The sequence below is a fragment of the Meles meles genome, chromosome 4, assembly GCF_922984935.1.
Source record: "Meles meles chromosome 4, mMelMel3.1 paternal haplotype, whole genome shotgun sequence".
Lineage (NCBI taxonomy): Eukaryota > Metazoa > Chordata > Mammalia > Carnivora > Mustelidae > Meles > Meles meles.
Window position 1 is genome coordinate 56,141,677 of NC_060069.1, and position 25,530 is coordinate 56,167,206.

The following is a 25,530-nucleotide window of genomic DNA, read 5'->3' on the forward strand; positions in this document are numbered from 1 at the left end:
TGTCTCAGACCTTCTCTGCATGGGAAAGATCAAGCAATGAGTGCTGGCTGAAGATTAGGATCACCCAAGCAGCCTTTTTTAAAGGGAATGTTGCCATAGTGCTTTGGGGGAGGGCCCTATAGTTAGTTATTGGAAGAGAGCTCATAGGGGTCTTGTGGAATACTAGTGATATTTTGTTTCTTTAGCTGAGTGGTGGTTACACAGGTGTATTCAGTTAGTAAAGACTATGTTTATAAAAGCTGTCTACTTATGACATGCACTTTTCTGTATGTGTATTCCTCTTTAGTGGAGGGTTTAAAAAAAAAAAAACTTATCCCCTCAGTTGACATGATTAGTTCCTAAGCATTAATGTTTTATGAAGTGCTCAAGTTTCTTTTACTGTACCACCAGGAATGAATAACTTTATTACAGACATTTCAAGATCACTGATAAGTAACTTTAATGAATATTGCAAGTTATTTAAATACTGATCATCTGTGTAGTTGACCAAAAGGAAATCCATATGTTCCAAGTATCAGCTGTGGATAGGAAATTCTTGGTAGTAAGAATTTAGAGTATGACTTGTTCTCTCCACCAAAGGAAGGACATCTCTCGTTTCTGCTTGAAGGCAGAGCCAACAACACCTTCCATATGCTTGGAAAGTGCAGCAGAAAGGTTACAAACTAAAAGCATGGAATAAATTATTTTGGCAGAGATTTAAGGGTAGGAGATGACAATTTTTATCTTTACTCTTAGAGGCACATTAGTGTTGTGGAATGAAGGATCTAAACAGGGGCTTACAATCCTGGGAGCCCAGGATAAATTGGCTGCTAAATACATGCCCAGTGGCTAGAGAATTAGCCCCCAGCTAACAGTAGTATTACTGATTTTTCCTTTTTAATATATTCAGATGCTCAAGAAATACTGTGATCTGGATATATTAAATTGTTTTTCCTAAGATAAATTAATTAAAACTTCTTGAGATCATTCCTGTAATGGACTGGTTGGACTTTTCTTTTTCTTTCTTTCTTTTTTTTTTTTTTTTTTTAATTTTTGCAAGAAGATAGTGCTTTTCTTTTTAGGTTTGAAGGGAGAATATTTGTCTGGTTCATAAGAGTTCCATTGAATTAACTATCGTTCAAAAGAAGGGATGCTAGCAACACTTTGAAAATGCAGTTAAGGAAACAGTAATATTCAAAATAACATCAGTAAAAATCAAATACTTAGCACTAACTTTAGAAAAATGAGTTTTAAGATCTATGCATGAAAACTATAACACATTGCTGAGAGGAATTAAAGAAGTTCTAAGTAAATGGATACATATATCATTAGAATAATCAATAGTATTAAGATGGCAGTTCTTTCCAAATTGATCTGTAGATTTAAGGGAATCTTGATCAAAATACCAATAGGCTTTTTTTTTGGTAAATATTGACAAGCTGGTCCTAAAATACCCCAAAGTCTAGTATATAGTTAAAACGATTTTGAGGGGTACCTGGCTGGCTCAGTCAGTAGAACATGCAACTGTTGATCTTGGGATTGTAAGTTCAAGGTCCATGTTGGGTGCAGAGATTACTTAAAAAGAAAATCTTTAGAAAATTTGTTTGAAAAGACAGTAAATTTATAGGGTTTAGATTCTTGGATTTCAAAACTCTCAATAAACCTACAGTAACCAAGACAGTATGGTATCAGAAGGAAAAATACGTGTGTCAGTGCAACAGAATAGAAAGTCCCAAAATAAACTTGCACATATATGGTCAATTAATTTCTGAACAAAAGAGCTAAAGTAATTCAGTGGGAAAGATAGTCTTTTCAACAAATTATCCTGGAACAATGAGATATTTATATACAAAAAGATAAATAAGCAATAAAAAGGAAAGAGGTGCTGATACATGCTAAAAAGTGGATGAACTTTGAAAATACTGTGTTCAGTGGAAGAAGGAAGCCAGTACTGAACACTGTATGTATTGTATAATTCTATTTATATGGAATGTCCAAAATAGGCAAATCTATAGAAACAGAGTAAATTAGTGGTTGTCTAGGGCTAGGGATATGTAGGGAATGGACAATAACCGCTAATAGGCATGGAGTTTGTTTTGGGGTAACAAAAAGTTACGTTATTAGATCTTACTCAATATCAACCACTTTAGAAAACTGGCTGGTTTTAAAAAGTTAAATATATACTTACCATATTTGACCTACCAGTTGTGCTCCTGGGTATTTACCCAAGAGAAATGAAAAATATGTTCACAGATGTTATTTGTACATGAGTGTTTATAACAGCATTATTCATAATAGTCCAAAACTGGAAAAAAAATCCAAATAAATGGATAAATAAAATCTGAGCTATCCATTCAGTGCATCAACAAATAAAAAAGATCTATAAAAAATGAACTACCCATGGGGCGCCTGAGTGGCTCAGTGGGTTAAAGCCTCTGCCTTCTGCTCAGGTCATGATCCCAGGGTCTTGGGATTGAGTCCCACATCGGGCTCTCTGCTCAGCAGGGAGCCTGCTTCCCTTCCTCTCTGCCTGCTTCTCTGCCTACTTGTGATCTCTCTCTGTCAAATAAATAAATAAAATCTTTAAAAAAAAAAATGAACTACCCATGCACACAATAAGAATGAGCCATAAAACATCATGCAAAGTTAAAGAAACTGGACACATCAGATTCTGTCCTATGTCTTCCCATTTATATGAGATTTCTAAAAAAGGCAAAATTATAAGAGACCAAAAGCTGGTCAGAATTGCCTGGTTCTGGGAGCAAGGATTAATCAGTTATGCATAGGGGCACAGAGGAACTATTTCAAGTGACAGAAGTATTCTACAACTGGATTATAGTAATAGTTGCACAGTTGTATAAATTTGCTAAGTTAAACTATAAATGAGTGAATGTTATGTACTGTAAATAAAAAAAGAAAGGGTGTTAAGACATTGGGAAGACTGGGGCGCCTGGGTGGCTCAGTGGGTTAAAGCCTCTACCTTTGGCTCAGGTCATGATCCCAGGGCCCTGGGATCGAGCCCCACATCGGGCTCTCTGCTCCGCGGGGAGCCTGCTTCCTCCTCTCTCTCTGCCTGCCTCTCTGCCTAGTTGTGATTTCTCTCTGTCAAATAAATAAAATATTAAAAAAAAAAAAAGACATTGGGAAGACTAGGATGTAGATCTGTTTCACTTTGCCTCACATAAATAATATTTGACATTTCATATAAAATTACTAAAAATGAACTTTGGTTTAAAAAATATCAAATTGTGATCAAACTGATATCAAAATGTGATTATCTTGCGTTTTATTATTTGCTGTCACTAAAATGTAGGTATTCTGTTCATGAGTTTCCCAAACGTCTGAAGCATACTCCTTTAATTTTGAAATTTATTTTTTTAATTTAATTTTTATATATTTATATATATTTTATATAGTTTTAAAATTTGAATTTATTTACTTGGTTTTTTGTTTATTTTAAAGAGAGAGAGATTGAGAAAGTACATACACAAGCCAGGGGAGGGGCAGAGGGAGATAAGAAGAGAGCATCTCAAACAGACTTCACACTGAGCATGAGCCCAACATGGGGCCTTAAAATCCTGAGATCGTGACCTGAGCCAAAATTAAGAGTTGGTCACTCAACCAGCTGAGCCACCCGGTGCCCCTGAAACATAACTATTCTTTCAATATGTTTGTTTTGAAATAGTATTGGCTGAACTTTTTTCTTTCTACATTCTCTTGATTATAATTATTATATAGTCTTATTAATTTAGAAGAACAGAAATGCCATCAGGGCTGTTGAGGTTGGAGAGAAAGTTGCTTTATCCCTCACTAAATCATGTTATACTGTTGTGCTTTTGCTTTCCTCTGTATCCTCCCTTTTTGCTGTGAATATGTTTGTTCTTGGAAATCTTACTGTCCTTCATGTATTAATTTTCCTCTTCTGTGGGCTAGAAAGCCAGACAAATAAATTTCTTAAAACTCTGAGTAAGTTGTAAGTGACTAGGTTAACATATGAGGGGATCCTCTTTCACTAAGTATATGTAGACTCTAACGTATGACTTTTTGTTTGCTTCTTAGCTTTTTTTCTGGAAAGGTGATATTGGCAGATAGTGAGCTGAAGATAAATGAGGTATTATTGTGCTAACGTGTTCCTTTCAGTTTTGGGGTACCATGGTTTCAGTTCTAGGCCAGCTTTATATGGAGGCAGAGTAAACAGCCCTCCCCTCTGCTGCTCTGGAGCCCTTTACTCCTGTTTGCAAATACTCATTGACACTCTACCCTAATAGCAGTATTATTTTAGATTCTTCTGTATGATCCAACAGCTTCACGTATAGATATATACCTAAAAGAATTTGAAGCAGGGACTCAAACGGGTTCTTGTACACCGATGCTCATGCACTGTTATTCACAAAAGCGGAAGGTAGAAACGATCCACACCTCCATCAATGCTTGAATGGATAAGCAAAAAACAAAATGTGGAATATACACAGTGGTCCGTTATTCAGCCACGAAAAGGAATGAAATTTTGGTACATGCTACAACATGGAAGAACCTTGAAAACATAATACTAAGTGAAATAAACTAGACACAGAAGGACAAATGTCGTACAATTCCGTTTATATTAGGTTCCTAGATGGGGTATTCATAGAGACAGAAAGTAAGATAGAGGTTATCAGGGAATGTGGAATTGTTATTTAATGGGTACAGAGTCTCTGTTTGGATGGGACAACATTCTGGAAATGGATGGTGGTAATAGTTGCACAGCGTTGAGAAGGTACTTTAATGCCGCTGAACCGTACACCTAAAAGCGGTTAAAACGGTAAACTTTATGTTGTGTATATATTACCACAGTAAAAAGAAGTATAGATTTTTCCGTTTCAGGCCAGGCTTTGGAACTTTAGTAAGAATGTTTCAGATACCTCTTGGAAACAGATTTTGATAGAGCCCATAGTGTACTTACCACCAGTGTTGGGAGAGGCTTCCCCAGAGGAAAATGCCATCTCCTGCCTCACACGGCGTGCCAGTGGAGTGCTAGTAAGTTTGTCCTTTCATTTTCACTTCTAGGCTATCCATCCAGGATATGGTTTTCTTTCCGAAAACACGGAATTTGCCGAACTGTGTAAACAAGAAGGAATTCTTTTTATAGGTCCTCCTTCATCTGCAATTAAAGACATGGGTATAAAGAGGTATTCATTTCTACCTTTTAAATATAACCATAGGACGGTCTACTGAAATTGTTTGTTTAACCTCTAACAGACATGGCAGTTAGAACCTTTGGTTGTCATGGGCGTAAGCTGTTCATCTGCCACTCCAGTGAGTTACAGAAAATGTTTATCTAATTAGGGTTTCTAATCAATATATGAATTAGTTTTAGGGATTAAGAACAAGGTGGGATGAGCTATCACATGAAGCACTAGATTCGTAGTTATCACAGAAAAACTAATAGTTTAATATTTGTGTTAATTGTTACCTGGGAATGTTTTATTTTTAAGAAGTTCCATGTATTTGTCGGTGGGGCTGTTTTGTGTTTCTCTTGTATGAAATAACGCATAGAAATGAGGCATCTCACCTTTCTTATTCGAAAGCACATCCAAATCCATAATGGCTGCTGCCGGAGTGCCTGTTGTGGAAGGTTATCATGGCGAGGACCAGTCAGACCAGTGCCTGAGGGAGCACGCCGGGAGAATCGGTTATCCTGTCATGATTAAAGCTGTCCGTGGTGGAGGAGGGAAAGTAAGATTGTGCGTGCTCGTGTTTTCACTTCAGCCTAGTCTTCTTGGTTTTATTTAGGTCGTAGTCATACTATCTTGCTGTCTTAGGGCATGAGGATTGTCAGATCCGAAGAGGAATTTCAAGAACAGTTAGAATCAGCACGGAGAGAAGCTAAGAAGTCTTTCAATGATGATGCGATGCTGATTGAGAAGTTTGTAGACACTCCAAGGTGAGTTCAGCTTTTTTTCCAACTCAGCTTTTGAAAATTAAATTATAAAAGAAATGTATGCAAACTATAAAAAATTATATAAAATACAAAGTTCTACTAGTACATAAGTACATTAAGTTCCCCAATCCCACCCCCGATGTAACCACTTAGTATATATGGTGTGCTTTCCTCCAAGCATTTTCTAATCAAATAGAAAGATTTATACATATGCACACAAAATGTAAAATACATACAAAAGTACAGTGAGTACAATCTTACATAATATCATATGCTAATATGATACCATAGCCATCTTTCCATGTCAGTAAATATAGGTCTACTATATTCTTTTTATTGGGCTTAATGGTTCCATGATATTGACGTACCTTAATTTATTCAATGCATTTCTTTTTTTTTTTTTCTTTTTTGAGATTTTATTTATTTATTTCACAGAGAGAGCGAGCACAAGCAGGGGGAGTGGGAGAGGGAAAAGCAGACTCCCCACCGAACAGGGAACCGGATGTGGGACTCGATCCCCAGGATCCTGGGAACATGACCTGAGCCGAAGGTGGACACTTAACTGACTGAGCCACCCAGGCATCCCTGATCCGTATCTTGTTGATGGAACTTGGGGATTTTTTTTTTCAAAATAAAAGAATTCTTGTAAAAAACTTAGTTTTATCTTACAGAACTCTGTAAGCATCAGTTGAGATGCTCAGAGAATGGGAATAGATACCTAAATTGGGCCGGTAGTGATACGTTAACAAATAATACTAACATCTCACCCATATATCACAATTACCATTTGCCACATTCTAAGCATTTTACATATACCCAATAATTTTGCTGTCCTAATCCTAATTTAATTCCTGCAACAATCCTGTAGGTAGGCCCTATTTCCGTTTTACATGTGAAGACCCTGAGGAGCAGAGTGGTCGTTAACAACTTGCTTCAGGTCTCCCAGCTGGAAAGTGATGAAGTTGGGATTTGAATTCAGAGTTCACACTCTAAGCCACTGTACTAAACTGCTTCTCTAGGTACTGCTGTAACAAATACCATGTGAATTTCCACTTTTTTTTATTTTCTGAAACTTTATTTTCCTATGTATTGCTTAAAATAAGATACTGACTATAAAAGCTTCTTGTTTCATAGATTTTGTAGTAATTATGTATTAACACACACACATTTATATATATATATAGTAAGTCAGGTGGCTTCATAAAGAATAATTCATTTGGGAACCATGAGCAGAGAGGGTTTTACCTTGATGATAATATACTAAAGCTTCAGGCCCTTCCCTTGTGTGAGCCTCTTCTAAGATCCTATACCTAATTTTATATTCTTCTTAAGGACAGCCCCCAAATTGTTTTTGTTTCAAGTGCTACAAAACTTTGAACTGTCCCCAAACACAGCATGGTAAGTTAAATTCATTTAAATGTTAACAGTTAAAAAGTCTGCTACCTGTTATTGGGAAGTAAGGCAAAAATGGAAGAAGTTCTTTTTTTTTTTTTTTTTAAATGGAAGAAGTTCTAAGGGAAATTGAGGGCTCCCTTCCACAACATGTTTCAAAAAAGAATAGGCTGACTGTCCAGATTGGCATGCTTCTGAGTTAGAATTATCCTGGAGATGTCAGCTAGCTATTTCAGTGACCGTAACTCAATGCCTACAATGTTCTCTAAAGATGTAAATTCTATACATGTGAAATGTTAGCTGACTATTACCTCACATTGTAATTTTTCACCAAACAGCTGGAAAGCTCCTGGGAATCAGGGACCTGATAGTACATTTCTTTTTAATTTTCCGTGTATATCAGCTGACATGCTACTTTCTTCATGACAAGCATCAATAATAGTATTTTTTGAAATATAGAAGTAATATACATTACAAACATGGAAAATACAGAAGATGGAAAACAAAGTCACTCATAATCTCATTCTCTTAATACAAGTAATAGCATTTCTGTATGTATTTATTCTGCGTTTTCTAGTAATAATATTTTAATATCATGATAATTACACTGTTTTGTATGTTGCTAAGTAATTACCTGTTGAGTTAATGGAGTGCCAGAAGATTGTCAAGGTGGTGCTTATAACTCAGAAAAGTGCATATCAAGATGTTTTATAAATCTGCTCAGAACTGTTGAGCTTACCTGAAAGGCTGGGATAGGAACAGTATTCAAAATGTACTGTTTCAGAGGATAAAAAAGGAAATCAGGTTCCTTTCTCAGTTCACATTCAATATGTATTCTAGATGGTTAAAAATGCAAATAGGAAAATAAAAACTGTCGAACTCTTGGAAAATATCAAGGCATTCTTGGTAGACTCCAGCTGTATCAGCCCATGTGGCCAGATCCCAGCAGTGGCTGAACTGGAACAGCTGGGGTTTGGTGCACCTCCTGGTTCTCAGACAGTCTGCTGCAGAATCTCTAAATTAGATAAAGCAGCACAGAAAAAGGATCAGTCAGAAAAAGGAAAATAGCAAAAGCAAAAGATCACTACAGAAATCAGAAGAGAACACAGATCCTCAAAAAAGTTTCCCTTGTAAGCTGCCACAGGAACAAGTGTGTCCAACTTCCGAGAACTCAGAAAAGAGCTGTGTTGTGGCCCTGGAATGTGTTCCTTTCAGAACCTGGAGTCCCTGCTCTCCTGACTCCTTCCCTGGAGCAGCTAACAGATAAAGGAGTGGTAAAATTTTACGATTGGAATTTGAAAAACAACCCATTTAGTTCCAACATGTAAAGAGGTTGGAAGTTGTCACTCACATCCAAAAAGCAAGTGCAATTCTGAACAAAATGAAAGTCAGTGAATTTTAGACCTATCAGAGAGTGGGGACCACAGGGTAAACCACCACCCTGAAATCCAGACAGCACGTGAATACAGTGTATCTTAGCCAAGAGCCACTCACCCTGAGCAGAAGCCACAGAAAGCCATAAATTGATAGGGACACTTCTACAGGGATTATGATAAATTCCTGGAGTCTGAGTGTAGACTAGCGTGATAGTGAGAAACCCCTTAAGGTCCAGTGTTGGGGAACCCCCGATTTTCATGTTTTCCCTTCAAGAATACCACCAGGTTCTCACAGTGAAAATCCAGGAAAAATTCCCTCACATTCTGGGGCAGGGGAGGAGAAAAGTAACCATCTGAGATAGGCCCGGAGTGGTCTGTTCTCTCTAACAAAGGCCAGCTCTCCAAGGGAAACTTTGCTGTTCTGTGGGAAGGGTAGTTATCCAACTCCAACCCCCTCTAGCTTTCCTATTTCATGTAACGAGAGAAAAAATGCTAAGAAACACTTCTGGGGGCACCTCACTGGCTCAGTCAGTGGAGCATGTGACTGTTGATCTCAGGGTCTTGAATTTAAGCTTCACACTCATTGTACAGCTTACTTTCCCTCTCCTGCTCCCCCTGCTTGTGCACTCTCTCTGTCAAATAAAATCTTAAAAAAAAAAAAATATATATATATATATATATATATATATATATATATATATATATATACACACATCCATACAAACAGATGGTGCTCATGAACACAGAAACGAAGCACGCAGGGATATGAGCCCACTAAAACACCAAGATTTAATCACTAGATCATAGTCTACGTTCCCTCCCCTACAGCCTTCTACCACGTCACCAGGGACCTAGTATAATAATAGGGTTTCAGGTGAAAGAACTGTAAGACACAGACTCTGTTTAAGAAGAGCTCCTAGTCAAAGACAACAGGAGAAACAAAGCAAAACAAAACAAGGACACTAGAAGAAACAAGCCTCTGGTACCTACAGCTACTGCAGATGTTTAAACCCAGCGTCCTAGCCAGATTCACATTAAACTTTACAGTAAACGTCTGTATTTATCTTAGTTACTGTAAAGTGATACCTCATGTCCAGCTTTTAACAAAAAAAAATGACAAGGCATGCCAAAATTTAGCAAGAAAAAGCACAGTGTAAAGAGACAAAGCAAACATCAGAACCACAGATTTTGGAATTACCAGATACAGAGTTGTTTAACTGATTAATGTGTGAAGGGCTCTGATGGTGTGAGGGGACAACAAGCAAGACCCTTTGGGAAATGTAAGCAGAGAGATGAACACTCGAAGAGAAAAGTCAAAAGAAAATGCTAGGAATCAAAAACAATGTAACGGAAATGCAGAATGCAATTGGTGGGCTCCTCAGTAGACTGGACACAGCTGAGGAAAGAATCCATGACCTAGAACATAGGTCAATAGAAATTTCCCAAACTGAAATGCAAAGAGAAATAAGAATGAAAACAAACGTTAATATCCAGGCTCTGTGGGACAGTTTTAAAAGGTATAGCCTATGTGTTATTTGAATACTACTAGAAGAAAGAAAGGAGCAGGAGAAATATTTGAGGTAATAATGGCCAAAAATGTTCCAAAATTAATGACAAACACCAAACCACAGAACTAGGAAGCTCTGAGAATACCAAGCAGGGTAAATATCAAAACATCTTTTGAACCATATTCAAACTTCTAGGAAACCAAAGATAAATAGAAAATCTTGGGGAAAACACGGGGATAAGAATGTCTTATGTATAGAGAAACAAGGTAAGAAATATATCAGGCTTAAGAAAGAATAGGGGGGAGTGAAATATTTATAAAGCATTAAAAGAAGAAAAAAAAAAAAACTAACAGAACTGTGTCGGGTGAAATTATCCTTCAAATAGGAAGGAGAAACAGACTTCCTCAGACAAACAAAAGTTGAGAGACATTGTTACCACAGACTTGACCTCTAAGAAATGGTAACAAGTTCTTCAGAGAGAAGGAAAATAATACAGGTCAGAAATTTGGATCTCCCTAAAGAAAGGAAGAACATTCGAGAAGGAGTAAATGAGGCTAAAATAAAATCTCTCATTTTTCTCTTCTCAGTTGATCTCACAGACAACAGTTTGTCCAGAGAAGTAATAGCAAGAAAGTGTTTGGTGATAATAGCTTAGAGATAAGTGAAAAGAGGAGGAAAACTCAAGCAGGCAGATCTAAAAGGAAGAAATCAGTTCCTATTATTTTGTCAAGAGCATGTATTGGACAGGTCGGAAAATGTTGAAATTGAACATTCAGTAGAAATGGTATATCAAAAAACTAAATTTTTCAAGTGGTTTAATGAAGTAACTTCATGAGGTGAACAAAAAGGAACAGAAAAGAACTATTATACTACAACAGTACATGTACAAGACCTTTCTTGGTTTTTCTTTTATCATTATTTCTTTTTGACAATTTTTATTTTAAAAAATCAACAGAGAAAACATTTGCTGGTCATTCATTTCTCCATCACGGTGGTGAATATGTGAGGTAAACTACACAGTGAACCTATCAGAATAAACCTTCTGAGAAGAATGCTTTCATGTTCACCAAATGGTCTGTGTACCCTCATTTTCTTAAGTGTTCTGTGCATTTACTCTTAATATGATTTCTCATAATTTTACTATTTTAGATTCAATATTAAAGTGCCTTTTTTGTTTTTATGATAATAACATTAGTAATATTTTTTTAAAATTCATGATCCATACCGATTTATTCCTTAACCTTCTTATGGATGAGCCATTATAACTTTTAGTCTGCCTGAGTTTATATAATCTGACCATGAGAGTTGATTTTTAAAAATCCCCTGATTATAGGGTGCCTGGGTGGCTCAGTCAGTTAAGCAGCTGACTCTTGATTTCAGCTCAGGTCAGATCTCAGGGTCTTGGGATTGAGCCCTGTATCAGGCTCTGTGCTCAGTGGGGAGTATGCTTCAGGATTCTCTCTCTCCCTCTGCCTCTCCCTCTGCTTGCTCTCTATCTCTAAAATAGATGAATAAGTCTTTTTAAAAATAATAAAAAATAAAATAAAAATCCCCTGATCATAAAAAAGTTATCTTTGGTTTTCTGAGAATACATGAAATGTGACTATAATTTGTAATTTTGATGTGAGATTTATCAGTTTTTCTTGACAGTTTGTACTTGTGACTTGGACCTACTCTGAGGTTGTAAATATAGTCTCCTATGTTTTCTTATTTCCTAGTCACTTCATGTATGTAATTTTTTTTCTAGAATGTTCATTCTACAAGTGGAAACTTTCTCATTGGGTTTTTAAATAGGCATGTAGAAGTCCAGGTGTTTGGTGACTACCATGGCAATGCTGTGTACTTGTTTGAAAGAGACTGTAGTGTACAGAGGAGGCATCAGAAGATCATTGAGGAAGCCCCAGGGGTAAGGACCTTGTAAAGAAACGTGCAAGCTTCTCTATAACGTAAACCTCAATCCCTCTGATTTTCACATCAGAAATCGGTGAAGGTAGTGTCTCCTCTAGAGTCCTGCTGAATAACTGCTTCCCAGGGGTAGTATAAAGATGAGGCCCCACTGAAGCCTTGGGGATGAGAAGGGGGTTGAAATTCCCAGGCTACCATACTGAGGGCCATGATCCTTCTGGATGATATCTAGGAAAATCTACTCTGATCCAAGTACAGACTGTCCCTGACTTCACCACAGTTCAACTTAGAATATTTTGACTTTACAGTGGTGCAAAAGTCATACACATTTAATAGAAGTACTTCGAATTTTGAATTTAATCTTTTCCCGGGCCCTATATGTGGTATGATATTCTCCTGGGCAGCAACAGTGAGCCAGTCAGCCACACAGCCAGGAGGGTAAACAAAATCGTTTTTACCTGTACCCGTTCATACACCTTCTGTACTTGGTATTCAGCAAATCCATGAGATGTTCAGCTTTTTATTACGGAATAGCTATTGCGTTAGATGATTCTGCCCAACTGTAGGCCACTGTGAGTGTTCTGAGCACACTTAAAGTGGACTAAGCTTAATTAGGATGTTTGGTAGGTTACATGTATTTAAGTGAATTTTCAACTTCGGATATTTTTAACTTAAGTTGGGTTTATCTGGGCACAACCCCACTGTAAGTTGAGGAAGATTTGAATCTGACTTATAGGAAGCAATTGTATAATAATTCCATATAGATTTTAAAATTTAATGGGAATGTTTGAGGAATGGGTTGGCCTGGTTCGCTGAATTTTCTTTTAAGTTTCTTTTATTTTAACTTCTGTTTGAGATGTCCCTAAAATATATTAGTCATCTTCCTGCCATAGAGATTTATTGTAAAGGAGGGAGATTTGCTCTTATTTGGCAACTTTTCCCCCTTGGAATTAATTGTTATATCTCTTTGGGTTTGTCTCTTGATTGGTTTCTGTTGTCCTCTGGGTCAAGGCCTATGCCTAGAAGGCCTACTCCTACCCCTTTTCGGATTTACATTTCTTTGAGCCTACTACTGCCGTAGGCTTTCTTGTACAAGGTTTTCTACATGGTTTTCGGTTTTTGTTTTTTTCAGTACATGTAAAAGGTCAGGGATCTGAGGTTTCTGGTTAATCAGTTTGTTGCTCTCATACTGTATTTAGATTTTAATTTCTGTTGCAGACTATATTATATCATTCAAAGTAAATGTCAACAATAATTTCAGTAAAGCCTTATTTTCAAGTAGTGATTGCTTAAATATGTGGCTGTAGAGCACTGTTTTAAAATGTTAAAACCTTTGCCTACTTTTTGACCTACATTTCTTTCTGTGAACCTTTCTTACTAGGTTGGACTCTTAAGGTTTACCTTTATTCCAAGATAATTATTGGTCACATGACCCAGATTGCTCTACCATCTTTAAGTAATATAATGATCATTCAGAGTTTTCGTATTGATACATGTAATTGGATATATAGTCATGAAAGTTCTTATGTAGGTACAAAGGAGATTGATCTGTCATTATGCTGAATAAGATCTACAGTTCATAGAAATTACTAACAGAATGATTAAACTTTGGTATGGAGCTGTTGACTGTGGTATAGGATATATTTCTTGATGAAATATATAGCATTAGCTATTTATCCATATTAACTCTTTAATATTTGATACCTAGAAATGCAATATTGGATCTTAATGGAAATTTCTAGTAGGGCAAAGAACTAATGGAAATTTATCTTAAATATTTTTTCATAGCCTGGTATTAAACCTGAAATAAGAAAAAAGCTTGGAGAAGCTGCAGTCAGAGCTGCTAAAGCTGTAAATTATGTTGGAGCAGGTATGCTAAGATTTACTTTGAATAGACAAGAAGAAATAATCATTTATTGATGTTCAGAAGGCAAAAGAAACTTACAACTTTTAAATCATTGTCTTTCAAACAAATTATACCCACATTAAGAAATACATTTTACATTGAGACCCCGTATGTACACATAAGTATGTACACATATGTATTTGTATCTGTATACATGTATAGTTGGAAAAAAATTCACTAAACAGTACTTACCTTAATTATGAGTAATGCTATTTGATATTTTCTATCCCATTTTAAAATAAAATCACAAAAATGCTTTCTTTTGCCTCTTTTAAAATTAGTAAACTTTAATTGGTTCACAGCGAATTGAGCAGAGAGTGCCATATTCCCCACCTCCACCCTTGCACAGCCTCCCCAAGTGTCAGCATCCACACCGGAGAGTTTCATTTGTTACAGCCAACAGACCTACAGTGACACATCATTATCACCCAGAATCCATAATTTACATTAGGGTTCACTCTTGATATTGTGCGCTCTATGACATTGTTGTACAGTATACATTTGGAAAAATGTGTAATGACGTGTATCCACCTTTGTAGTATCGTACAGAGTACTCTCAACGCCCTAAATAGCCTCTGTGCTCTGCTGTCTATCCCTTCCTATCTTTAACTCCTAACAGTCTCTGACCTTTCTGTTGCCTCCATAGTTCTACCTTTCCAGAATGTCATATAGTTGGAATCATACAGTTTATAGCCTTTTTTTCTTTAATTAACATATAATGTATTATTAGCACCAGGGGTACTGGTCTGTGAATCACCAGGTTTACACACTTCACAGCACTCACCATAGTACATACCTTCCCCAATGTCCATATCCCGACCACCCTCTCCCTACCCTCCTCCCCCCGGCAACCCTCAGTTTGTTTTGTGAGATTGTCTCTTACGGTTTGTCTCCCTCCCGATCCCATCTTGTTTCATTTATTCCTTTCCTATCCCCCCAAACCCCCTATGTTGCCTCTCAACTTCCTCATATCAGGGAGATCATATGATAATTGTCTTTCTCTGATTGACTGATTTTGCTAAGCATAATAGTTTGTAGCCTTTTAAGATTGGCTTTTATCACTTAATAATATGCATTTAAGTTTCCTCCATCTCTTTTCATGGGTTGATCAGTTCTGTTTAGTGTTGAATAATATTCCATTGTCTGGATGCACCATGATTTAATCCTGTCACCTACTGAAGGATATCTTGGTTGCTTTCTAAGTTTGGCAATTATAAATAAAACTATTATAAGAACCTGTGTGCAGAGTTGTATGTGGGCATAGTTTCAGTTTATTTAGGTAAACATCAAAAAGTTTAATCACTGGGTTGTATGGTAAGAATATGTTTAGTGTTGTATGAAACTACCAAACTTTCTTCCAGAGTGGCTGTACCATTTTGCATCCTCACCAACAATGTAGGAGAGTTCCTGTTGCTTCACATCTCCACTAGCATTGGGTATTATCAGTCTTCTATTCTAATAGGTGTGTGGTTGTATCTCATTTAAATTTGCATTTCCCTGATAACATGACTGGATCATCTTCTCATATGCCTGCTTGCCATCTGTGTTTCTTCTTTAGTAAGGTCTGTTTAGGTGTTTTGCCCATTTTTTAAATTGGTTTGTTAGTTTTCTTGTTACTGAGTTTTACGACTCCTTAATAAATGTTGGATAGTGGTCTGTCATCAGAGGTGTCATTAGCAAATATTTTCTCCCAGTCTGTGGTTTGTCTTCTCATCCTCTTGACATTATCTTTTGCAGAGTGGAAGTTTTTAATTTTAATGAAGCCTGGCCCATCAACTATTTCTTTAATGAATCATACCTTTGCTGTTGTATCTAAAAAGGTGTCACCATACCCAAGGTCATCTAGGTTTTCTCCTACTATCTTCTAGGAATTTTATAGTTTTTGTGTTCCCAATTTAGCTCTATGGTCCATTTTAAGTTAATTTTTGAGAGCATAAGATTTGCGTCTAGATTCATTTTTTTTGTATGTAAGACATATACAATAACACCATCCCAGCACCATTTTTTTTGAAAGACTGTCTTTGCTCCATTGTATTGCCTTTGCTCCTTTGTCAAAGATCAATTGACTATATTTATATAGGTCGATTTCTGAGCTGCCAATTCTGTTCCACTGATCTGTTTGTTCTTTCCTCAGTACTTCATTATTTTGAATACTGTAGCTTTATAGTAAATCTTGAACTCCGTGTCGGTCCTCCAACTTTGTTATTCTCTTTCAATATTGAATTAGCTATTCTGGGTCTTTTGCCTTTCCCTATAAAACACTAAAATCAGTTTTTTGATATCCACAAAATAACTTGCTGGAATTTTAATTGGGATTATGTTATCTCTGTACAACAAGTGGGGAGAACTGACATCTAAACAAGGTTAAGTCTTCCTTTCCATGAACGTGGGACATCTCCCCATTTTGTTCTTCCTTGACTTCTTTGTTCAGAGTTTTATCATCTTCTCATATAGATTTTATGCATACTTTATTAGATTTATACCTATTTCATTTTGGGGCTGTTTGTGTAGATGGTATTGTGTTTTTAATTTCAAATTGTGCTTGTTCATTATTGGTATATAGTAAAACAGTTCACTTTTTATATTAACCTTATATCCTGCTTGTTAATGATCACTTTTTAGTTCCAGGAGTTTGTCAGTTCTTTCAGATTTTTCTACATAGACAAGTCATCTGTGATGAGACAGTGTCATTTCTTTCTTCTCAATCCACATACCCTTTATTTCCTTTTTTAATTGCATTACTAGAACTTTCAGTGTGATGTTGAAAAGGAGTGGTGAAAATGGACATCCTTCCCTTATTTCTCTTCTTAGTAAATCTTCTAGTTTCTCGCCATTAAATATAATGTTAGCTGTGGGTTCTTTTAAATCTTCTTTATCAAATTAGGAAGTTCCTCTCTGTTAGTAGTTTATTGAGAGCTTTTATTATAATTAGGTATTAGATTTCATCCAATGCTTTTTCTGCATCTATTGGTACAGTCATTTGATTCTGCTTTAGCTTGTTGATGTTATGAATTACATTGATTTTCGAATGTTGGACCAGCCTTGCATACCTGGGATAAATCCTATTTGGTCATGGTATATTCTTATTTTGGTACATTATTGGATTTGATTTGCTAATATCTTGTTGAGGAATTGCATCCATATTCATAAGAGATATTATAAAATCTTTCTCTCGTTTTGGTATTAAGGTAATGCTGGTCTCATAAAATGAATTAGGAAGTATTCTGTCTTCTATGTTCTGGAAGAGATTATAGAAAATTGGTATAAATTCTACTTTCAGTGTTTGGTAGAACTCACCAGTGAACCAATCTGGGACTATTTTAGAGGCTTGGGAGGTTATTAATGATTATTTCAAATTCCTTAGTAGATAGAGGCCTGTTCAGATTATTTCAGAGTGATTTTTTTTCTTATGTGACTTTTGGCAGATTGTGTCTTTCAAGGAATTGATCTGTTTCATCTAAATTATCAAATTTATGGGCATAGAGTTGTTCATAAAATACTTTTAATATCCTATTAACAACCGTAAGACCTATAGTAATTTCCCTTCTTTCATTTCTGATATTAATAATTTGTCTCCTCTCTCTTTTCTTAATCAACGTGGCTAGAAGCTTATATATGTTATTGATCTTGTCGAAGAAATGACTTCTGGTTTTATTGGTCTTCTCTATAGATTTTGTTTTCAATTTCATGGATTTCTACTCTATTATTTCTTTTCTCTTGCTTACTTTAGAATTAATTTGCTGTTCTTATTCTAATTTCCTAAAATGGAAGCTTAATTTTAGATCTTTCTTCTCTTCAAATATATGGATTCAGTGCTATAAATTTCCCCCTAAGCACTGCTTTCAGTACATCTCACAATTTTTGAAAAGTTGTATTTCTATTTTCATTTAGTTTAAAATTCACTTGGGATTTCTTCTTTGGTCCATGTGTTACTTGGTACTGTGTTATTTAATCTCTAAGTATTTGGGGACTTTTTTCCTAGCTATCTTTCTATTACTGATTTCTAGTTCAATTGATTTTTAATTTAATTATGGTCTCGAGAGCAAACATTGTATATCTATTCCTTTAAATTTGTTTAAGTTTTTTCTGTGACCCTGAATGTGGTCTGTCTTGTTGAATGTTCATGTGAGTTTGAGAATATGCAGTGTGCTATTGTTAGATAAAGTAGTCTGTAGACATCAATTATGTCAAATTTATTGGTGGTGCTATTGAGTTCAACTATGTCCTTATTTTTCCGCCTACTAGATTTGTCCATTTCTAATAGAGTGGTGTTAAAATCTCCAGCTGTATTAGTGGATTCATCTATTTGCAGGTCTCGGTTTTTACCTTCCAGTTCTCAGTTTTTAATTCCATGTATTTGACACTCCCTTCTTAGGTGCATACACGTTAAGGTTTTTGTCTTTTTGGAATATTGACCTATTTTCTTGTGAGATCTGCTGCCAGTAAATTTTCTCAATTTTTATTTATCTGAAACAGTCCCTATTTCTCCTTCATTTGGAAGGATAACTCCACAAGGTAACAGAATACCAAGTTGATTTTTTTTTCACTCAAGACTTTAAATAACACTCTACTCTTCTTGCTTGCATGGAGAAGTCATATGTGATTCTTATCTTTTCTCCTTTATAAGTGAGGTGTTTCCCCTCAGCCCCAGATTCTTTCAGGATTCATTCATTCATTCATTCATTTTTGTTTTCTGTACTTTGGAAATGATATGCCTAAGTATAGTGTTTTGGGTGTTTTTTGGCATTTATTCTGCTTAGTGTTCTCTGACCTTACAGAGGTGTGTGGTTCAATGTCTTGACACTAATTTGAAAAAATTCTTAGTCGTTGTTGCTGCAGATATTGTTTCTGGTCCTTTCTCTTTTATTTTTTGGTATTCCCATTTATGTATATGTTACACCTTGTCTAGTTGTCCACAGTTCTTGGATAGTCTGTTTTGTTTTTTTTCAGTCTTTTTTGTCTTCACTTTTAGTTTTGGAAGTTTCTGTTGTCATATTCTCAAGCTCAGAGATTCTTTTCTTAGCTGTGTCCAGTCTACTGATGAGCCCACCAAAGGCATTCTTCATTTCTATTACTGTGTTTTGATTTCTAGCATTTCTTTTTGATTCCTTGAATTTCCAAGGAATCTTATCTATGTGGATTCTTGCATGTGTCTACTTTTCCCATTAAACCTATTACTGTACTAACCAGAATGTTTTTAAGTTCTTGGTCTGGGGATGTCTGGGTGGCTCAGTTGGTTAAGCATCTGCCTTCGGCTCAGGTCATGATCCCAGGGTCCTGGGATTGAGTCCCATGTCAGGCTCCTTGCCAAGTAGGGAACCTGTCTGTCCCTCTGCCTGCTGCTCTCCCTGCTGTCCTCTCTCCCTCTTTCTGACAAATAAGTTAAAATATATATGTATGTGTATATATATGTGTGTGTGTGTGTGTGTGTATGTGTATATATATAAATAAAGAAGTTCTTGGTCTGATTATTCCAATATTTCTGTCATTTCTGAGTCAGGTTCTGATGCTTTTTCAGTCTCTTTAAACTGTGTTTTTTGCCTCTTACTGTGCCTTGTAATTTATTTCTTGATAGCCCGATCTGAGGTACCAGGTAAAAAGAACTGTGGTGAACAGGTCTTTAGTATGTGGTGGTTAGGTGTGGGGAAGGAGAGGTGTTCTGTATTCCTAGGATTATGTCTTAAGTGTTTTGGTGAGTTTGGGCCCTGAATTTCACCAGTGTGTCTCAGTTTGGGGTTTTTTGTTTGTTTGTTTTTGTTTTTGCTTGCTTGTTTTGATTTATTCACTTATGGGGGCAGAATGGCTGGAGTTGTGTATTTCCCTTCCTCCATGTCTGTTATTAGGCTCTGATGAAAAACCCATAGTTGGGCTCTAGTAAAATAGTTCTCTTATGGACAAATCTTGGTCAGAACAGAACTCTGGTGTACTTCAGATGATTCCTTTTCCCTTTCTGCTGTGAGAGGCTCAAGGGGATTTTTCTCCAATATTCACTGTGAGGACCTGGTAGAGCTTCTGCAGGTAAAACACAAAAGTACAGGGGGCTGTCCTTGGAGGTTGTAACTCGCAGAGTTGTCCACACTGAGCGTCCAGCAACTTGTCAGTTACAGCCCAGTTTTTCCTCCTCTGGTACTTGTTCCCTTAGAAGTTTTGTTCATGAGTTTCTGTTCCAGTAAGTTTTGAATCTCTGTATTTACCTGTCTGTCCAATTTTGGGGGCAGCAGTTTGCCCTACGACTTTATATCTCTGATGGATCTGGGAAAAATTGTTGATTTTTCAGTTTATCTGGCTTTTTACTCCTCTTAGGTTAGAATGGTGACTTCTTAGCTTCTTATGGACCAGAAAGTGGAAGTCTTCACTAAATTTTTACAAGGCGCTAATGGGTTATGACCCACAGTTTGAGAAACTGTCTTGAATTATATGGAACTAACTTTCAGCTAAGTGAAAAAACCTCAAACACAAAAAACTACGTAGTATATGATTTCATTTATAAGAAACTAGGAAAAAACTATGGTTGCCTGCAGCCAGTGATCCAGGGAAGGAACTGACTACAAAGGGGAACAAGGGAATATTTTGGATAATGGAAATGTTTTGCATTTTCATGGTGGTGGTGGTGGTGGTTCTATGACTGTATTCAGTTGTGATTGAAACTCAACACACTTCCCTACACTTAAAATGGGTAAATTTTATTATATGAAATTACACCTTAATAAGGTTGGGAAAGATGTAGCTTTTGTTGCTAAGCAATCTTCCACTGGATCACCAGCAAAAGGACTTTTAAAGGAAACCTCCAAAGCCCACAATCAGGAGGCAAAATACTATTTTTTTTTTCCTACCGGATGAGAGTGAGATGGGATGTCACAGTGTGAGCCTCCAGGGATCCTGGTGCACCAAAGCCGTAACACGTGGTCCAACCGTGTTCATGGTGCTGCAGCAGTTGACACTACTCAGAACTTGGGCTTACCCTTTGCTGAAAACCACAAACATACTTTTTGTTGTAGATTTCATGTGTGGCTCCCTATTTTTTATTAAGGCTCATTTGCTGCTCCAGAATGTAAGATATTTTCTTCACGAAGTGCATAATGTTAACCATTTGTTTACCATTGAATGAAGGCAGCATTCAAAGTTGATGTGATTTGTTTCTCTCTCTGGTTTTGGGAGACAAATCATAAGAGACTCTTAACTATAGGAAACAGAGTTGCTGCAGTGGAGAAGGGTGGGGGGAGGGGTAACTGGGTGATGGACATTGGGGAGGGCACGTGATATAATGAGCCTTGGGTGTTATATGCAACTGATAAATCACTGAACTCTGCCTCTGAAACTAACAATACACTGATTAACTGAATTTAAATAAAATTTTAAAAATACATTCATAAAAAGTTGATGGGCTACATCATAGAAGGTTTTGATTTCTACTGATTATATGCTATTGAAATGTGACCGTTGTATTTTATCTTTTAGGAACTGTGGAGTTTATTATGGACTCACAGCACAATTTCTACTTCATGGAAATGAATACAAGGCTGCAAGTGGAACATCCTGTCACTGAGATGATCACAGGAACTGACTTGGTGGAGTGGCAGCTTAGGGTGGGAATGTTTTTTCTGTTAAAGATAAGTCTTGAGAATATGTTACCTGCTAGCCTTCTAAAAGATGGTGTCACTTTGGACAAGGGTTCAATTTTTGGAGGTTGTCATGAGGACAGGGAAATGGGAAGTTAAAGATGATATTTCATTTGTTGCTGTGACATTATTTTTACTTTATGGACTCAGATTTCTAACCTGTCACCGTCATGTCATTTCTCTTCGGCATGGGGCAGCCTAAGGCAACAGGCACGTGAGCTGCTGCCCCCGAGGCTTTCTTGTGACCACGTTATCTCAACACCAAAGCCTCGTGCTCTGCCTGAGGCCACAGTATTCTGGCCTGGGCCATCATTTGATTTTAGAGGCAGGACAGATGCTAGCCCCAGTGAAGTGAGCTAAGGAAGAGCTGGAAATGAAGATAATGACCAAGATCAAGGTAATGATCTAGACAAATAGAGTGAGCCACATGCAAATGCTGACTTGCACACTGTTGTTGGTAGGATAAGTGTAGCCCACTCAGAATTAAGTGCTTAGAAATTTTTATAACATTTTTGACATTGCTATGATATGTCTACTGTATGTTACAAAAGTGTAAGTCTATAATTATTCCTGTTATAAATAGTTTCCAAGAAACACTGGCCAGTTTGAACTAGAATTCCACAAAGCATATTCCTTCAAATAAGAATAATAACTTAGTCTGTTTTAGTCTCATTACTGAAAACATTTGATTTTACAGCCTTTTTTAATATGAAAAAATAAGCACTATAAGTACTTTTGATCTCTGTAGGATTCTTGGTTCTTTATATATTTGAATCTAATTTTTTTTTGCATGGTTGTGATGCTAAAGTCTTGATTATTTTGATAATTTTGTCTTTTCAGAACATCTATGGACAATAATATGATGTTCCTTTTGCTGGTTCCTTGGGGATGATTGGTGGTTTTAATTGAGCCATAAAATTCTTTGGGACCTCTATGTCCTTGGGAGCTAATGAAAACCAGGCACATCAGGCTAGTGTTAGTAAGTGAGGGAGGAAAAAATTATAGCAGATTTAGAAAGTTTTGGAAAGAGTGATTCTGTTTCCAGAATTCAAGGGAAGGGGGGATTTTTTTTTTTTTTTTTTTTCTGAAGCAGTAATTGAGAGAGTCCAGATTTTTTTGTTGTTGTTGTTTTAGATTGATTGATTGATTGATTGATTTTTAGAGGCGGTGGGAGGGGCAGAGGGAAAGGGAGAGAGTCTCAGGCAGACTGCACTGAGTGCAGAGCCCAAAGCAGAGCTCAATCTCACCACCCTGAGATCTCTACTTGAGCTGAAACCAAGAGTCAGACGTCTAACTGACTATGCCACTCCAGTGCCCCAGGAGTCTACAATTTTGAAATCATGATGGATAAAATGTTTCTAAGGAAAGGAAGAGAAAGCTTTTGGAAATAAGGGGAACCAGTAGACTTTTTATTTTTGCCTCTCAAGAAATTGCAAGAGCTGTTAAAGCCCTTTAAAAAGAGTCGCATGCTTTTCTTATCAGGGGAGGGATTCTAGAATTGATGGATACCACCAGACCTCATTTACAACATTCAAGGCACTTTGGAGTGCACCTTCCAGGCAGAGGTAAAACAAGGGGTCTTGCCATTTAGTGAGTTAAGAGTTCAAGCTCCAGGACCAGTCTCTGGAGGCAAGGACTCCCTAGAATGAGGCTGCAGTGATGTCAGCATCTGGGCTGCAGACGCAGGTGGGTAGCCTTGTCCACGGAAGCTGGGGAAAATCGCCAAGGTCCAGGAGTTCCAAAGAGTCAGTGTCTAAGCCTGAGCGAACTAACATGACACAGATTTCCAAAGATCCAGAGGCTTGGTTGGGGCATGTTTCTTCTGAACCCAGATAGAAGCCAACCTGAGAGGAAAATAAGCAAAGATAAGCCAAATTGAAATGGGGCTATATAGTTAGAAATAAGATCACATCCTGAAATACGGACACGTGGTCATTCTTCTCCTTGTTTATATCAAGACAAATAGAATTCTTTATTAAAACAGTAAAAGGTATTTCATCATAAAGGATAAGAATGAAATGACAATAGCTAACACTTGTATAGTGCTTACCATATGCACTTTCCTCTGAAGCATCGAGAGATTAAGAAACATGCCCAGAACAAAGTATATAAACAGAATTGGAACCCAGGCAATAGGGCTGCAGAGTCTGTGGTTGGAAAGACCATGTCAAAAAGGCATTCAGTGAACTCCATTTTCCTTTCATTCTTAACTCTTGTAGTTGCTGATTTTTCCTACCTACAGACTTAGAGAGGTGAAATCTTTGCCTCTGTTTCATGCTTTCCTGCTTAATTCCAAGTGGTGCCAAATTACTTCATTTCTTCCCCTCTATCTTTTGCTTTTTGTCCTTTTCTCATCTTAGAGGACAACTTAAGGAGAAAGTAGAGAGAGTGACAGCATATCCTCCAATAGCCTTTTCCAAATTATACTAGTTGAAGAGAGAGTTGTATCAGTACATAACAGTCAGCATAATTATAGGAGTGATAAGCAACGATGGCAATCCTGTTTATAATCTGGTATCACACAATATGTGTTTAACATAATAAAATTAAAAAACCATCGTGTTCCCCTTTCTGTTTCACTTTATGTCTCATTTGGTGATGAAGATGACAAAGATGGGGGCACCTGGCTGGCTCAGTGGGTAGGACGTGTGACTCTTGATTTCAGGGTGGTGAGTTTGAGCCCCACATTGAGTGTAGAGATTACTTAAACTTTTCAAAAAAGGTTAACGAAGATGACAAATGCCACACTTGCCATAGCTGTGAGCGTGGTCCTAAACACCAACTAATAATTAACTATAAAAAAAGATTGGTTTGGTAACTGAGCACTGATGTTCTAAATGATAACAGATTATCTTGCCAGTAAGAAATTTTAACTGTGATTACATTGAAAAAACATTGATCTTTATAATTTAGTCATCAGTTCACCTGTTTTTTTCTACTTAAAAACTCTAGAAATCCATTGTAATTAATACATTATTTCCAAGCTGCATCTGTTGTTTAACCTATTTTTGGTTTTGCCCCAAACTCGGGGAGGTGGATAAAATAATAATTTTTATTTGGCTTCATTATAAATTCAAGTGCACATTTTCCATGGAAAAAGGCAAGACCATCAACTTCGCAAGTCTCATAGGTGCTATTAAGGGGATTTTCATAGAAGCACATCTTCTTTTACCAGATTGCAGCAGGAGAGAAGATTCCTTTGAGCCAGGAAGAAATAACTCTGCAGGGCCATTCCTTTGAAGCTAGAATATATGCAGAAGATCCTGACAATAACTTCATGCCGGGGGCTGGGCCATTAGTGCATCTCTCCACCCCTCAGGCAGACCTTTGCACTAGGATTGAAACTGGAGTGAGACAAGGTAAAGTGAAATAAATGAAAAGTCTCGGTCTTTTTGAATTTTCGGTGCGTAATTATTTCTGGACAGCATCTTTTCCCTGTGTCTTATGGAAAGGTGTAGTATGTTTTAGAATAAAAGACTTAATTGATTTCTCATTAATCTTTATTTTTCTTTCTGCAAGTTATTTAAAAAAATAGCTAGTGGTTTTTTGTTGTTGTTGTTTTTCTTAAAGATTTTACTTATTTATTTGACAGAGAGAGAGATCACAAGTAGACAGAGAGGCAGGCAGAGAGAGAGGGGGAAGCGGGCTCCCTGCTGAGCAGAGAGCCCAATGTGGGGCTCGATCCCAGGACTCTGGGATCATGACCTGAGCTGAAGGCAGAGGCTTTAACCCACTGAGCCACCCAGGTGCCCCATAGCTAGTGTTTTTAAACAATACGCCCTTGGTTGAAATGTAGCAGTACTTCCTCAAACCTAAATAACACACATTTATGTTTCTACTCTGCCTAGTTCTAAAAGTGATTTAAGGCTCTGATCACCACTATGCCCAATGCCCTCTGCCTTCAAGGGACTTAAAGTCAAACTGG

At 37.0% G+C, this 25,530-nt stretch overlaps 1 protein-coding gene across 2 annotated transcripts in view; it reads left to right on the plus strand.

Moving 5' to 3' along the window:
- The window catches only part of MCCC1 (methylcrotonyl-CoA carboxylase subunit 1), a 58,499-nt gene that overhangs the window by 11,560 nt on the left and 21,409 nt on the right, over nt 1-25,530 (plus strand). For both annotated transcript variants that reach the window (XM_046003236.1, XM_046003237.1), the window contains exons 5-11: nt 5,026-5,147; nt 5,547-5,694; nt 5,781-5,902; nt 11,970-12,081; nt 13,869-13,950; nt 21,445-21,572; nt 24,781-24,964. In XM_046003236.1, the coding sequence (XP_045859192.1) occupies nt 5,026-5,147; nt 5,547-5,694; nt 5,781-5,902; nt 11,970-12,081; nt 13,869-13,950; nt 21,445-21,572; nt 24,781-24,964 (898 nt within the window). The remainder of the gene's footprint in view (nt 1-5,025; nt 5,148-5,546; nt 5,695-5,780; nt 5,903-11,969; nt 12,082-13,868; nt 13,951-21,444; nt 21,573-24,780; nt 24,965-25,530) is intronic.